Here is a 17,029-nt window from a genome sequence, read left to right as displayed (position 1 = left end):
GGGAGGGGAAACAGAGTTGTTCTCCGTCCCAGAGGCACTCCCAAGCTTCCCAAGGGAGTGGAGGAAGAGCAAAGTTAATTTTATCAGATTTCCTGAGCTTCTGTTTGCCTTCCACCATCAGCTCTCTTCAAATCTTTACGGGAATACACAAGTGTAAATTGGTGCTGTAGGTTTCCAGACCTGGTAGGGGTCTGGCGGACAGGGTCCCTGAGTGGCTGAAATGGGCAGTAAATTACCAGGTCTTTCAACCTTGTGCCACTCCTGAGTCCTGCCTAGTCACGGGGAAGCTATCTATCAACAGTACTGAGTACAGCTGCAGTCTCAATGGATGTAATGTTCCAGCCCTTGAGCACAACCAGCTTTACAGACATCTTATCATTAAGCCTCTTCAGTGAGTGGCAAGATGACCAGAGGATTGGGCAAAGGCAGTGAGAGACGTCATCTCTAGCAGGGTTGGTGGAGAGGAGCAGGTGCGGGAGGGTAGAGTGGAGGACGAGCGCAGATAAAGCTGGAAAGGAGGCTGAGCAGAAGCGTGTAGGCCCCAAAAAAGTATTTGATATGCTATGTGGAGTAACAGGCTGGATTAGTTGACAGCTATTGCTTTTGTGAAACCCCTTACTGTCCTGATTTACCTTCCAGCCCTGCAAGCCTGCAGATACTGGGTTGTGCTGGGGCAGACGCTGCCAGAGTGCCAGGATCTGGCCCAACTCAGCCTGACTTTCAGTAGTTCTCACTTCTTTTTAGTAACAGTCTCCTCCATTTTAAATTTAGGAAGTTCAGATGTACCACAGTGATTTAATTACAAATAGTTTATATTCCAACATAAAAGCACTTTTGGTCCTCATAGAAATTCAACCCTAAGTTTATGGCAGTGTTTACAGACAGCTCTACTCAAATCCAACATTTGAATCCTTTCCAAAAGTGATTTGCATTCAAGAATACTACAGCACTTTGCTTTAACAAAGTCTGCCAGTTTTGGCTGGGGTAGAGTTAATGTTCTTCACAGTAGCTAATGTGGGGCTATGTTTTGGATTTGTGCTGAAAACAGCATTGATAACACAGGGATGTTTTAGTTACTGCTGAGCAGTGCTTGCACAGAGTCAAGGCCTTTTCTGCTTCTCACCCCACCCCACCAGCGAGCAGGCTGGGGGCACAAGAAGTTGGGAGGGGACACAGCTGGGACAGCTGACCCCACCTGACCAAAGGGATATACCATACCATATGATGTCATGCCCAGTATTATAAAGCTGGGGGAAGAAGAAGGAAGAGGGGGGATGTTCAGATTTACAGCATTTTGTCTTCCCAAGTAACCGTTACGCTTGACGGAGCCCTGCTTTCCTGGAGATGGCTGGACACCTGCCTGCCCATGGGAAGTAGGGAATGATTCCTTGTTTTGCTTTGCTTGCATGCGCAGCTTTTGCTTTCCCTGTGAAACTGTCTTTATCTCAACCCATGAGTTTTCCCACTTTTACTCTTCTGATTCTCTCCCCCAACCCACCGGTGGGGAGTGAGCGAGCAGCTGTGTGGTGCTGAGTTTCCAGTTGGGGTTAAACCACGACACAAAGCTACAGCTGTCACCTCCAGCTGTATGCTTAAACTGTCTCGGTCTTGAGTTGAATCAGTGCCAGTGAGCAGCTACATTAAGTAATAGATATATTAGAATTCCTGCATCACATCATCATTTATGTCTTGTCTTACACCGAGTTATCTCCAGTGCACCCTCTATAGTTACTTCTATAGTTACTTCTTTTCATCAGCCTCAAAGAACAAATAAATCAGATCTTCTAAGCTCCCGCCTGAAAACTCACCAGTCACCGTTTTCAGCTCAGCACCAATTCCTCTACTAGTACTTGTGCAGAAAAGAGCAAGAGGAGACAGAAGCTTGGTATGATGAAAGGATGTAAGCAGCGGGAAATCAAAAGGGAAGGTGAATCTTGAAATAGAGTTTGTATGGATAAAAGGTAGGTGGGAGTAGGAACTGAAATTGGGGAAGGAGGATTGGAAAGAGATTAAATGGAGAGCAGAAAGTATGGTATGTGTTGTAATGAAAGAAGAAAAGGGTCTAGAGAAAATGGGGAACATCTGAGTGTTTACATAGCCCCTAGACACTGCCTTCCAAAGTCTCTATATTCCTCTGCTGCAAAGTTAGCTGTGAAACCCACTGGCAAAGTGAATATCTCATCCCACATTTATGCCTCATCCAAGCAGGATTGATAATGGGAGTGATTCTACATCATAGAAATATCATCTTAAAAAGAAAACCACAAAAAACAACCAACAATCAAACCACCTGGCAATACTTACAACAATGATCAGCCTGCCAACGTCACACATTCACATTGCTAGTAAACACCAAATGTAAGTTTCTTTCTTCAACTTTAGATTGACTTTTTTCATCTTCTACGTGGGAGATACTTACATCAAATTCAGACATTAATGCACCCACAATCTAATGTGCTTCCTGGGTTTTGGGTGTTGGGTTTTTTTTATTTGCAACCTGTCAACAAATGAAAGTGTCTAAGTTCAGGACAGTAAAACCAAAATAGGGCTTTAAAAGTGCCTTTTCCAGAGTCAAATTACTTGAGGTCATCAAACCACTCAAATGACACATACGTGGGTCTTGGTGAGATCCTTTGTTGAATTTTATTGAGGTTCGCTCAGGAGTAAGCATCGTGACGATTCTGCTGGGCTAGCACAAGGAGACACAGCATGCTGGCTTCAGCTAAGAACCATAGCATCTTGCTTCAAGTGCTCTCCAATGAGGCGAAAATGGTTAAGATCCTCACAAGAATATCTGGGACTTCCACAAGGACCAGACCAAAAGTACTGGTAGTCTGGATCTTGGCTTGCATCTGCTTTCTGAATAGCCCTGGGATAGACTAATATCAATATCCTGGCTAGTAGAAGAAGGTTTATACATTTGAGAGGAAATTCACTGAGGTAAGGGTGGCTGTCTCATGCTGGTCTGTGACATGCCTAGCGTGGAATGGCACAAACCCTGTATGGGTGGGGCTGCAGCGTACCCCCAAAAATGGGCTCTGTGTTGATCTTCATCACCCCCTCAGGGAGCTGGAAGGTGAATGCCCGCAGCAGGTTGGCAAAGAAAATAAAGAGCTCAGTCCTTGCTAGATGCTCCCCCAAACACACACGGTGCCCTGCAGAAGGAAGAGGGGAAGGACAGTGAGTATCTAGGGCTACTGTTAATTTCCAAGGGTTCCTCATTGGAACCAATGACAGGAGCAGAACAGGTGAATAATACATTCACATTTCCAGACTAGCAGACAAATAAAAGGAAAGAAAAAGCCAGAGGAACTTTACTGCTAAGTTTCATCTCTAACTGTGCATTGTTATCTTATTTCCTTCTTTTGCAAGTGGATTTTCAGTTCTGTAAGCAAGAACTTAATCCTTTGTTTACCAGGATGCATTCTGCTTTTCTTTCAGCTTGTTCCTTTAAAAGGGATTGCAAGTAACTCCAGTACACACGACACACAGAATCATAGAATATCTTGAGTTGGATGGCTTCTCAGGAAAAAAAAGTACATATAAAGAATGCTACAGACAAAATCTGTGGATGACTGCAGCATGCAACAAGCCTAGGAGGTTCAGCAGTTTGAGTGGGATTCCCGCTACGGTGTCCTAAGAACAGTTTGGGGTCTGACAGCACAGAAGCATCTCCCTTGGCAGATACAAGCCAGTACTGGTCTTTAAAAGCGGCAAACAGCAGAGAAAGAAGAAATACCATAGTCTCATACTTCTGTATTCTTCACCTAATCTGTTGGGTTGCTTCAAACTGTCAGTGCATTTACCTGCTGAGAATGGTAAGAAGGCTTCTCGAGGTATAAAGTTTCCTTCTTTATCCAGAAAATGGCCGGGGTTGAACTGTCGTGGTGTCTCCCATTGCTCGGGGTCATACAGAACAGATGCTATATTTGGCATAATGATGGTGCCCTGCAAGGAAGAAACTGTTGATTCAGTTTTATCTACTAGTCTCTCACCCATCAGTTTCTGCCTGGTGGATAAAACTGCTGCTTGTTGCCATTTCTTTGTAATGAGCAGATATGATGTGGTTAGAAGACCATTTTCCTGGAAAAGTGGAGCCTGTGATCATTTTCTTAGTAGGACATTATCAGTTCTCAGCCCTGTAGCTATGTCAGTGGGTGTTAACAGTATTAGTGATGTTGGTGCAACTGCATTGTGACCACTTTTACTACTTTATAATCTTAGTAACACTTCTAGCAGGACTCTTGTTGATATTCATGTCCCAGCATTGGAAACCTGCTTTCAGGCTTAAGAGAGAGACATGCATCCAGAAATAACTGTAATACTTCATTGACAACAGTCTCAGAGCCCTTTTAGCAGTAGTACTTCAGGCTTTTTCTCCTTGTTCCCAGCAGACCAGTTTGTGTGCCTTAGCTACCTGGCTGTCAGCAGCAGACAGAACAGAGTGAAACCTTCACTGCAAAAATGAGTTAGGTGGGGCCAGTCCTGGATGCCAGTAATGGCGCTGGCCTCTCCCATCTCTCTTGCAATAAAAGCAACCAATTCCTGTTTCTTGCTAGCGTTTACAGTGAGAACTGGCACTCAGCATAGCTTATGTCACCCTACAAAATGCCTTACTGGCTGCGAACACTTGTCTTTGGCAGTATTTCGGAGCAACTCCCTCGCTGTCAACTGTAGCTGATTGTCTCTTATCTGTTACAGATTCAGGCAGGTTCCTTAGTTCATGGAGCCAGTGGAGCTATGACCCGCCCTCTCACAAGTCCTCTTCCTTCCAGGACTGCTGGCAGTGCCAAGTTGGGCAGGGATGTCTTAACCAGTGCTTTGGCAAACTGGTTTCTCCTCTCAGTTCATCCCCAGCCAAGCAGAGCTGGTCTCTGCAGTTGTGCTGTTGATCAGCAGGGCAGGAGCTCGAGGTTCCATGGCAGGGGTCTTATCAGCTTTCTGAGCTTCAACGTGCTGAGTGAGAGACTTACTTCATTCCCCAAGCCACAAATGGTAACTGTTCCCCAGGCACCATGTTCCTGGGTTATATGAAGAATAGTTTCTAGATGGAACACAGGCTACAAAACTGGAATAAAAGCTAAATGTCTCTCTGCTGAAGAAAGAACAGAGGCTGAAAATGTGTCTGTACCTTTTTGATGGGGAATCCTAGCAATGTCGTGTCCCTCACACACACTCTGGGCATGCCAACAAAGACAATGTTGCTGAAGCGCTGGATCTCATGAACCACAGCATTTGTATAGGGCAGTTTTCTCCGATCCTCATAGCAGATTAACTGGGAAGGGCCCAAAACAGCATCCAGCTCCTTCTGCACGTTCTCTGTAGAGAAATATTCACCATTTCAGATGGGAAGAATGCATGAAATATTTTAACTGGTCTCTTTTCTTAGAGCCACAGGAAAATGTGTTATTTCCACATAGTACATAAAGTGTATAATCTGTGATTTAATATTATTTAGTGCCTGAGTTTCATATATGAAATATATGAAAAAAAATATAAACAGGAAAAAAAACACAGTGTGGTCCAGAATCATAAGCACAGATTATACTGTACTTATTCCAGCTCTGACATTTATTTTACAGAATGCTTGGTGGGTGTAGGGTGAGTCACTCAGCTCCAGATTTTGAAGGTATTTAGGGATTGCTTAGTTTACTTTATCTCAAAATCTAAATCTCATTTGCAAAATTGCCATAAATGCCTCAGATATTAACTCCCAGTGACAGGGATGAGTTGAGCAGAGTTGCTCCAAGTATGGCAACACACTGTATGAACAAACAACACCTGAATTAGCCTAAAACCTGGGATGCAAATATGCACTCAATGACACAGCCTTTTCAGCCTCCTACTGAGGCTGTGGGAATACAGGTATCTCCCTTGCTTTCAGTGCTCAGGCACAGCAGATGAAAGAGCCACCAGCCCCAGGAGTACCCAAGTCCTCCTTAAACCCTGGCCATATCTTTTCTTTTCCTGACATAGATGTGGATGAGGAAACTCAGCCTGGGTCTACAGAGGCATTCATGGAATTGATGTTAATTTGGTAAGCAACCTCTTTTGCAATATTAACTCAGACAGGGACAGTTTGTGTGTACTGCTAGCTAGCAGTCCTTGCCTGAAAACACCACCTCTACGTATCAGGCAGCCAGAATCCTCCCCTTACACTTTCTTAATTTCTACAATCTTTCCATCCCTTACAGTCATTCCACATTCACACTTTGTTTTCTCCTAAGGTTTGTGTGCTGCTTTGTGAACAAACTACAACATTACTGCTTATTTAAAGACTAGATGCTAACACCTTCAGCTGGTTACGTGCAGAATATGCTCTACTGAAACCTCGAGGCCACCCCTGAGCAACCCATATTCCATGGATGCCCATTGCCTAGCCTTGTGCACAAAGCACTCAGCAAAGACAGGAAGGAGTCACTGCATTCTTCAAGGAAGTATATGGATTTGCACTGTGCAAATTATCTTGCATCTCTCTACCTGTTTCCTGTCAAGAAAGATATAGGAAGAGGTAGCCGTCTCTACCAGGCCCATGGGCCTTCCTTAGGGCAACCTGCAGCCCTTTGTAACCTGCCAAGATCTGTCCAGCTGGTTTGTCCAGTAAGGGATCCAGTGGGTTGAGTACTGGTGTGCTCAGCAAGGAGTGGTGTGCCAGAAGGGGAAGAGAGAGTAGGCTGACTGTGTGGCAAACATGGCAGAGTTGTGTTAGCACTCCTCATACCCGAATGATGTCTGGTGCAGACAGGACTCATTAGAGCTGTGACCTCTGTTCCTGCTGCCATCAGTCAGCCTGGAAACACTCCATGCAGAGCACCTCACTGACTTGTCACTGCAAGGAGTTAACTTCTGTCTCACTGCAAGTGCCTTCAGCCAGCTGGTTTGGTCAGGTTGTAGGATGGGCCTCTGATTTTTAACTCTGCTGCCATTCTTTGTGTTTTCAGAGAGTGAGAGCCAGGCTCAACTAGTAGCTTTTTTGCCTGCAACTCATTCTATTCAGCCATCATTAACATTTGCAGTACCCACAGCATTTCACAGCAAGAATCCCTCTCACCTTGGATGTTTGGATTCACTACCATATAGAGCAGTCCCCAGTACAATGTTGTACTCGAGGTCTCTGATCCACCGAGGAAAAGATCATTTATAACACATACCAAATTGTCTTCATCATACTTGGGCTTGACCCCATCTTTAGACTGTAGATGATGATAAAAAGTCGAAGTTAAAGCATAAAAGTCAGGTCATCCTTTATGCCTCCTGTGTGAGAGTTGTTATTTCCACAGCTGGCACGTGCACAAAGAACATTCAAAATTATAGTTTTTGATGAGTACTAAGAGATTAATAGTTTCCCAAATGGACACTGTAAGTCTGCATTGCTCTTTTTCATGAGGCGGAATACTCTTTCATTAAAAAACAAGCACTTTTATGCCTGTTGAGTAAGCCATGAAAACTTTAAAGCACACTACAAGTTTTGCAGTTAGGCTAGAGTGTACTTCTAAACAAGTGCCCCACAATGTGTCACTCACTAGGCCTTGGTCTCTCCAGTATGCTGTCAAATGGTGCTAGCCGATACCAAAGGAAAACCTAACTGAATAAAAGGATCTGAACAGAACAGCTTGAGAGTAATTCCTTCTCTCAGTTTAGGATAGATGTGAACTGCGGGGAGAGAAGTACCCAAGTATTTTCTTCTTATAACAAGGTAGTAAAGTATAAAAACAATTAGAGAAAATACATTAGGCAAAACCATTCTAAAATAAACAGATTGCAATAATTTGCACCCATGATGCCAGAGAAAGCTGCATCTTTGCCTCTAAAATGCTTATTTTAGTAAATCGTGTTGTACTCATTGAAATATAATGTACAAGAGGATGCACCAGCTCCTTCCAGAGCCCATGAGCCAACACTGTGAGAACATGGCAGCCTGACTAGCTGAAAGCTTATGACCAGAGGTGGAAGCTACATAAACTTCATTGACCCTAGGAAAGAGACAATTATTTTAGCTCCCAAAAGTATCCCAGAATGACTAAGTTTGAAGCAGAAACTCTGGTGCTCTTAGCGGAGCCTCTCTGGCTCATGAGTCGCTTCCTGCTATGGAAAGTAATAGCCTGGGCAAGGAAGAATATTAGCAGCTTATTATGGCATTCTTTGCGAAAATGTCTCCTAGGCCCTCCAATTTGAATATAGGTGCCAAGCCAACCGTGTCCCAAACTGTGGGGAAATTAGAGGTAACGCAGGGAGAGCAGGCTTGGAACCTCCAAAGGCATCCCATTTAGGACCTACTGAGCACAGCATCCATCTGCCAAGAAAGCTGACAGGTGTGATGCATAAAATACCTATTCCAAGGTTGATCAAATGATCAGGTAGGCTGGGATTGCTGAGGTGCAGCTGCTGAAAGGGACTGGGCTGGAGGTGGAAGGACTGCTCTCTTTTTGATGCAGCAGGAGTGATACCAGGGGATTTCAGGATAGCCTGGGAATCTTTTAAAGAGTAGAGAATCTCCTCAGACCAGGACCTAAAGAGAGTTTCCAGTGAAGGGAAGATCCTCACGAATTGTTCCCTTGCAAGGGAGGAACCACACAGTTGTGTGGCACAAGGACAGCCAGTGTTAGGACACACACACTGAAATCCAAAGAAGCATGTCAGCTATTTCAGCATAATTATCTATGATGCATATTTAATCCTGTTGTAAACACGAGGTATCCTGCTGTAGAAGGTGATGTGGTCTACCAAAGTTATGTAACCTACAGGCATAAACTGTCTCATATTTACTACAGGATTGAAGTATACTCATGTATATTTATGGAACGCAGGTGATAGCTCATGAGTTCACGCCCTAACATACTTTGTAGTAATTAGTTCATGTAACCAACACATAAAACTGGATGCCTTTCTGGGAGACATGAGTTAGTAAGTCCCAAGCTACTGTATTCACATTAAGAAGCCTATGAAATGTAAGAAACTATGACAGAAGGGGTCAGACTGGAGGATTTAATGGCCTATTTGGCCTTATACTCCATAAATGTGTGATCAGGCAGAACAAACGCTTACTTTCTCCATCTCAGCCAGGTAAAAGTCAATGAAATCCTGTGGTTCATCTGGTATCCCTCTCTCCACATGTCTTCTGATTTCCTTCCTTGCAAAAGAACTTAGGGCATCATAGCAAGATAACGCTTTCTTATGAGGACCAGGGAGATGGCACATCAGCCATGGGAAGATTTCATACATCTGTGGGAGTGACATACAAGAGGTAGAATTATCTGTCAGTAACAAAGCTGCTTTTAGAAACACCATAAAGCCAAATTATCCTGTCTGGAAATGTTGATAGTGGAATAAACAAATTAGCATTGCTTTGGGCAGATTTTTGCCATCACATGGGAAAAATTTACTAGTAATTTTGACACACTCCTGGGGGTCAAGGCAGTACTGACAACACTCTGCTCATGCCAGTAAGTTTACTTGACTGATGCAGAATACTAGAAGACCTTACTCCTGCACAGTTGGAGACCCTAGCTCTCACACACTCAAAATGTAAGGACATCCTTTCTGGATACCGTGTGGCTACTAAGATTAACACTCTCTAGTAACTGGTGGAAGTTGTGGAGCTCACAGAAGGAAACTGTAGAGTGGGTATCACTCTGAGAGTTAATGTAATTTTCCCCATCAGAGTCCTTGTGACTGCTACAGGACCAATAATTATTCTGATGGTTAGAAATATTACATCTTCAGTCTTCTGAGTGTATTTATACATACATCTGTCAGCTCAAAGTACTGTCCTCTAGCTTGGATAGTTCTCTCTTTGCAGCATCTGCCATTCCACCCTGCCAGGCAAGCAGCATTTCTCTCTCTCTCTCCTCTCTTTGTTCTTTCAGACCTAAAATTAGAGAGACTTTGCTTGTTAAGTGACAGTTTATAGGTCATCCCATTAACACTTCTCTACATTTGTTTCACTCCAGACTCACAATATAAGGTGTCCAAGACTCTAGAATAGGTCCCACAGATTATTCCACACCAGAACCTACTTTAACCCTTCTCTGGATCTAAAGGGAAAATAGTGCTGGAAACACTCTAGGATCCCGTTTGCCTTTTTCATCCTGTTATCTGCTAGTTTACACCAGGCCCAATCCTCTTAACCTTTGCACTGAAATGTTCTAAGCTCATAGCAGATATTAATCTCATTAATTCCCAATATGTTTCATAATTTAATTTTGTACTATTACAGTTTGTTCCTTCCTTATAACTCCAATCCACAGTGTGTATGGGCTCTTGCAGCAGAATATCCTGAACATCCTCTGTATTGTTAAGGTCTCCTGGCTTTGATCATCCACAAATTTAATCTATTTTTCTATTTTTTACTATGGGAAAATTGTATAGTGCTACCCTCATATGATAGATTTGTTGAAAAGGTTTACTACCACTTCAACATTTTAGTTTGCCTTTTCTTGTAAAACTCAAATGTCAATGGAATTGCTATGCCATCCACAGTCCCCATTACACCCAGCTTGTCCCTCTTTAAGAGCCTAAACCACAGAGTATAATTCATGGGGAAAACTTCAAGTGCACTTCAAGACACTTCAAGTGCAAAGTTGACCTTTATGGTATGTTGTGGGAGGTACCTACCAAATATTCTCTGACAGAACTTGAATTGTGAGACTGTCCAAGAATATATGTATTGTTTTTGTAATGTGTGAATTGTGAGCTATAATGAAGTAATGGAAATATTCATAGTGAATATTTTATTATTTGTGAGGGAAGGAAAAAAAAGAAAATTGTCAGCATACAATTTGCAGAGTAGTAAAAAGCAGAACAGTGAATTCAGTGATACCCATTTTTGGAGGAGAGAAGCAAACAGAGGTGGGAGGAGCAGCACTGCAGAGTTCAAATTTATTACAAACTCCAGTCTCAATTTAGGCTTAAATGTTTCTGTTAACAGTCTCAGAAATGCTGAAGGGCTTAAAGCCAGGAGTCAACAGAGAGTTGTCCCCTAAACTTGCAAAGAAACAAGAGAGTTCTTAAAAATGGTCTCAAAACCAAGGAGGCAGTAATAAGGTCCCCAAGGACACCTCTTAATTTGCATTTGCCAGTTGCTCCGTATTTAGTGAAGACACATTTTTGTATCTGCACTTTCATTTTCTACCTATTTCAGAAAAAAATAGCATACTATTTACTCACCTGATGAACAAAGCTGCCTGCAAATCTGAATAAATTCTCTGTGGCACTGATCAGTTCATGGAAGATTTTGTCATCATCAGAGAAGTGATATCCAAAAACCAGAGCACAAATTACATTTGAAATAGAATGGAAAAGAGGGAAAGAAGGATCCACAGGTCTTCCTGCAAACACAGTAACTGGTATTCACTCTCAATGTTTTCTTCAGGTGTTCCTTCTACAGATAGGACAAGATGTTATTAGAGATTATATAAAATGTTCTCTTTATCCAGCTGAGTCATGAATGGGGACAGAGATGTGGCATTAATGTGTGTATTCATGAAAATAAAACATAGCATTAGAGCAAAGGACACTGTTAAGCTGTTTTCTCGTAGCTCTAAAACAATCTCATAGCCCTTCCTGTGAAATAATGTTGTACAACTAAGATCCATTAGGGGATATCATATCAAATCTGCTGTCCTCAGTTACGTGGAAGAAGACAAGTCAGAAAGTGAGGAGGAAGAAGCATCAGTGGAGATGAACTAAGAGAAGACAGTGACAGACATGTTCAAAAATGTACAAATCTACTTAGGAGGAAAGGCTGAAGGAACTTGGGAAGGTTTAAGAAGCAGAATAGATGGATAGAAACTGCAAAGTATACATAAAATTATTAGTCTCAGCTGTAAACAGTAGGTCATCATATCTCTTTCTGATGATTTTTTTAAAGTTATGAGACAGACATCCATCAAAAATTATTTGGACAGAAATGATCCTGGCTTGGACTCTAGGATGAACCTGATAATCCACTGAAGTCTGCTCCCACCTTCTACTTTCTTTGATTCTCTTGCCAATAGTTACTTTGCCAGACACTAAAATATCCAGTTTACTTCATGGCACCTAACGTCATTGAAATTTAGAGATTAAGAGAAATTATTAAACTCTGCAATACTCTTTAGTTACCTGTTGTAGGCAGTCTGAGAATGGCTTGGCTGTGCAGTTCAGTGACATCATATCATTGTACAATCATATCATAGACAAATCATAAGCCCATGGAGGTGGAATTTCAGAAGTTCCCAATTTCATTAGGTTTATGAACAGCTTTTTAAGAAAGAAATTCCCACTTGTGATACTACACTCGATCTGCTCTTCAGGCTTTAGTAAGTTTGGATACACCACCCTGGACCTACCCCGACCCTAGAAAGGGGTAGGTAAGTTTGCATACTAAAGATATGGATCCAGGACTGAAAAGTGTCTGTTTTCTTAGCAGATACATACCTTTCAGGTTCACAAAGAACTCCACCAGGTGAGAGGCCTCCGCTTGCACTTGATACTCCAGGCCTTTTTTCCCCACTCCCAGATTGCGTAGAGTCATTATACTAAAGCGTCTCTGCTGCTTCCAGGAGCGTCCGCTTGCTAGTATAATACCTGAGGGTATTCCCTGGCATATTAATATTTGCCATAGACATGAATGATTAATTTAAAAATATATCATAAAATACATGGAGTAAATCAGGGAATACACTGTGATACAAGTATCTTTAGGTGAAATTATCAGTAACCAGAAATCATAGCCAAACATACCCAAAATATAACTAGACCACATGCTCTTAATATTGAATGTAGTTATTTTTTTTAAAAAGCAATCTAAGGATTTGCTGACTGCTCCATTTCTTGATGTCTTCAAAAAAACCCCAAAACCTTAAGATGCCTTTTTAGAAGATTTGCTTTAGCCGTACTCAAGTGTTCATGCTCAAGACAGGAATAACTGGATGAATTTCTACAGACTAGTGTACAGGACCAGGGTATGTTTATGGAGATATAGATCAATTAATGTGATGCTTGTAGGTTGAGGTGATGAAGGTGAAGGATAAGTGGTGTTTGGGCCCTGTTTCTCCTCTGGAAGGGAGACTACTCCACTGATTGTTAAATTGTGCTAATGGTTACCTGAGGAGCCCTGAACTGCTGCTGTGATGGTGATGCTTTATCCAGCTTTAAACAATCTGTGTTTGCTTTGGTATAGCAAATGCAGGGGAGGAAAAAGAAAAGACTGTAAACTGATAAAATACACTAAGGAGAAGTGGGTTTTCGTGTGTCGGAGGCACTCGCACAAAATCAAAGGGTATTCACCAAACATTCAAGGGTGGCTGCAAACACAGTAATGAAACTTCTGAAGGAGGGTGTTACAGGTCTCTTTCTGATGATGGAAGGTGTTTGGCAACCATAATATATACCGTTACCAAACATATAAACAAGCTTTGCATTCATGTAATGTACAGCAAAATTGTTTGCAGAAAATTGGATTCTTCCATGAGGAGGGCAAAACTGCTAAGTTCTGAGCTGGGATCACATACATCTTGAAGGTCACCTAGAAACAACCTGATTTGGAGTGTTTCCCACGCTTGGGAAAGCTCAGGATAAAAGCCATCACGACAAATAGTAAGTTATTCTCAAGAGCTAATGGAGGACTTGGACATTATCTGATGGCAGAGCATTCTGAATGGGAGGGTAGAGAGTCTAACAAGGCAGAGTAGTTTGCCAAGTCAACATTCCTGTGCACTATTTATAGCAGGCAAATCTCACCTTTTCCTTTCGCCATTGCTCTGAAGAAAGGAGATATCATCCTCCCAGAAACGTCTTCAGGATGTGTAGTCAGGCCATCCTTCACTGCTTGATATCCATTCAGTATGATCACTGGGGTCCACCCGAACCACAAAGTATATATGTTACCATGAGTTTTTGCCAGCTGTAAGTGGAAAAGGTGCCAGAAAAGAACAGATGAAACCCCATACGTCTCAAACAGACACTGCATCTGCTATGCACCAGCCCAATGGCCAATTTTGTGCTGAGAACATCATCCTTATGAATATAATTATAGCTAGAAGCAGAAAGAGACTGTTGTTTTTCTGAGTATGAGGCTTTCAGCAGCCAATTTTATTTACCCGGTGGGAAGTGATTTTCTTTTCAAAGGACAGGCTGCAGCAACACTGCAGCAAAAGAAAGAAAACTTTGTATTTTATGTTGCATCACATCCAACCCCAACATTTGTACCTCATTAATTGAACAGTCACATTCCGCACCTCTCCGGGACTCTATGCCTCCAGCTAGCCTTTCCTTTGCAAAAGGAAACCAACTGATTAAATCCGCTCCATCTGTGTGCTCCAGGAGAGGAGGTGGAGCCAGAAACCAGTCAACAGCCATGAAATGCCAGTGGGCTGCAGCTGAGTCCAGGGTTTCCTCACAGTACTGAGGAGAGCACTGACCACTGGAGACAACAGAGGTATCCAAGCAGGGACAGGAGTATGACAGAGGAAATGCAATCATTTGTGGAAAAAGCTCTGTCCAAGAATGGGACTCTGCTCCAACACACCCACGATGATACAAAAGAAGTGGTAGGCAGTGTCTAAGGTGGCACCAAAATTACATCCAATCGATCACACTAGTCACTCGCTTCTCCTTATAATTCTTTAGATGCTGGCTTTCCTCTTCCTGTTACAGCATCACTGCGTGTCTGAGTCTGCAGTGCACTTAATGATCTGTGCGTACTATCTCAAGCATAGACCTGAATTAGAGGCCACCTGCAAATCATTAGAAGAATTACTGCCAGGGTATGGGGAGGGACTGAGCTGGCCTGGGGAGGAGCAGCTGTCTCTGAAAACAAGTGGGAAATAAATAGTGTTAAGGGGGTGTTGGAAGATGGGGAGTGTATGCGCTTTCCATATTACAAGCATACATACACATGCACCATATTACCCACTCCATGATCAAATTAGACAATGCCAGTTCATCAGAATTTTAAAAATTAACACATATGGACTTATCAGCAATGGAGAAGCATATTTTCAATTATTAGTGTTCGCTGACTTTAATAACAAGTCAGAAACCCTGCCCCCAAGTTTATTTGATTCTTAAGGACATTAAGTTTCTCATGAAGATGGCATATTCCACATAAGAAGGTGACCTGAATGTAGGAATCAAGTTGATCTTTATACATCCATACCTTGTCTGTAACTTACTAAGACTTAAAAACTTCACTTTGCTATTAAAAAAACAGTTTTGTTTAAGCTGTGACTAAAATTAGCCAATTAAGAGCATCTTAAAAGAAGTACCTCCATCAGAAGATCCCGATGAAACTGAAAATTCAGGTGCACCAAATTTCCAAGCAATGGGAGAGGAGTTGGTCCAGGAGGGAATTGCTTGCATGCCTTTCGCAGTTTGAAAAACTCAACAATTAACAAAAAAATGATCAGGACTACAAAAGCTTGACTTATTGTCAGCATTTCAGAGCTGATTTATCAGCTTGTCTCTGTCAAACAGAAGGTACTGGAGCTTGGACAAGGTGATCTTCCCTCTTGTTCCACCAGTTCTCTCTGCAGACTGAGTTCTGTAAAGTTCGGTTCCTTTCCCTCCCTCTGTCCCTCCCTCTTTATCACTGCCTGCCCTTTTCCTGCACCCCATGCATTTCCCATGCTGAGATACATCAAGCTGATCCCTGACCAAAAGCATACCTAGCTGGTTACAGCAAGCCACAGTGTGGAAATGTGGAATTGCTTGTACTCAAGGTATTTGTCCTGAAGCTTGTGTTGGGGAACTGCTGGTGTGTATTGGGAGATCTGGATTGGAATGACACCAGGTAAGAGCCCTTCTTGACCACTGGATATGAGGTGAGTGAAACTCAGTTTCACCCACCTTGGGAACTTTAAAAACACACATAGCTGTTCATCTCAGAATCACTGAATTCAGATTATGGGCATTACATGTCAGTTACAACAGGGTAGATTTTCCAGGTGCTTTAGTCACCAACATTATTTAACTTATCTTTAAATGTGGCTGTAAATTCAGATTTGCCTACCAGTACACGCAGTTCACAAGGCAAAACCAATAGTAGGTGCAACTAAGCATGCAATTAGAAGACAAAATTGTTAGGTGTAATTTCTGAAAAATTGGCCTTGAGTGTTCAGTCAAGCTTTTTTTTCCAGTAAATGGAAAAAATAACAGTTTCACCAAGTAAGGATTAATGACATGGAGATAATGCTTAAAAACTCACATTAGAATTAAATACTTTTAAAAATCAGAATATTAACATTCATTATATTTAAAAAATAATTAATATAACATTCCAATTGTAATTATTTTAGACTTTTTTAGTATGTAACCTAATTGAAGGCTTTGTTTGCTTTGGTTTATTTTCTACATTTTTTACAAATTTCATAATCCTGGCTATTATTACCAGTTATCAATAAGTTTATAGGACACATAGAAAATGTCTCCTCTGATAACGAAGGGATTAACACCTAGTTTGAAACACAGACTGGGGAAAATACTGTGTATCAAGTCCCAGAGGATTGTATCTTGCATTGCAAAGAGAAAGTGTCTTCATTAAAAATGAAGTACCAGTCTGAACAAGAAATTTCCCTGCCCTCAAATGCATTCATAAATGCAGTATTTTGCCAACCTGGTGACATTAAGAAAGTAATGTGACTCAGTGATACCAATCCATCTCCTTCATTTGGCCAAACTTTGCAGCTATTGTAGGTACCTACATGACTGCATTATACAGTGATGACAGCATGGAAAAGTAGTTTTTTTATGACCTTATCTGTGCAAAACTAACCAGACATTATGGGCAGCATGTGTGGGAAGCGGGCTGAGGTGGGCTCCATGGCTTTGCTAAGACCAGTGCAGTCAGGTACAACTGCCCATTGTGAGGCCAGAATCAGCCAAGTATAAAATCAGAAAAAATAGTTTCTTCAACCCAAAATATCAGATTTAAAATTTTGAAAAAAATAGCACAAAATTAGTTTTGTGCAGACAGATGAAGTCAGAAGAAATGCTGAATTACATACATTTCATGAATAGACTAAATACAATCATATTCATCTCTTATCTG

The 17,029-nt window shown here is 41.9% G+C and overlaps 1 protein-coding gene across 1 annotated transcript; it reads right to left on the bottom strand.

Annotated features, from left to right (window-relative positions):
* Positions 1 to 2,976: 2,976 nt before the first annotated feature.
* Positions 2,977 to 15,419, bottom strand: LOC104034704 (cytochrome P450 2J6). Its single transcript, XM_009487774.1, has 9 exons — positions 15,249 to 15,419; positions 13,723 to 13,885; positions 12,418 to 12,567; positions 11,167 to 11,327; positions 9,046 to 9,222; positions 7,052 to 7,193; positions 5,132 to 5,319; positions 3,807 to 3,948; positions 2,977 to 3,155 (listed from the first exon to the last, which is right to left on the bottom strand). The coding sequence occupies exons 1-9, from the start codon at positions 15,417 to 15,419 to the stop codon at positions 2,977 to 2,979; spliced, it is 1,473 nt and encodes a 490-aa protein (XP_009486049.1).
* Between the last annotated feature and the right edge of the window lie 1,610 nt (positions 15,420 to 17,029).

This window comes from Pelecanus crispus, chromosome 9, assembly GCF_030463565.1.
Source record: "Pelecanus crispus isolate bPelCri1 chromosome 9, bPelCri1.pri, whole genome shotgun sequence".
In the NCBI taxonomy this organism is placed as follows: domain Eukaryota; kingdom Metazoa; phylum Chordata; class Aves; order Pelecaniformes; family Pelecanidae; genus Pelecanus; species Pelecanus crispus.
The sequence above is the reverse complement of the archived record's forward strand: the minus strand, read 5'-3'. Positions and strand labels throughout refer to the sequence as shown.

What these genes read in the sequence shown, in the direction of transcription:
- LOC104034704 (XM_009487774.1), bottom strand. Translation starts at nt 15,419, where the DNA reads ATGCTGACAATAAGTCAAGCTTTTGTAGTCCTGATCATTTTTTTGTTA. An exon ending in ATCGGGATCTTCTGATGGAG is followed by an intron (nt 13,886 to 15,248) that starts GTACTTCTTTTA and finishes TTCCACTTACAG; the next exon opens with CTGGCAAAAACTCATGGTAA. An exon ending in ACCTGGCTGAGATGGAGAAA is followed by an intron (nt 7,194 to 9,045) that starts GTAAGCGTTTGT and finishes CATCATCTACAG; the next exon opens with TCTAAAGATGGGGTCAAGCC.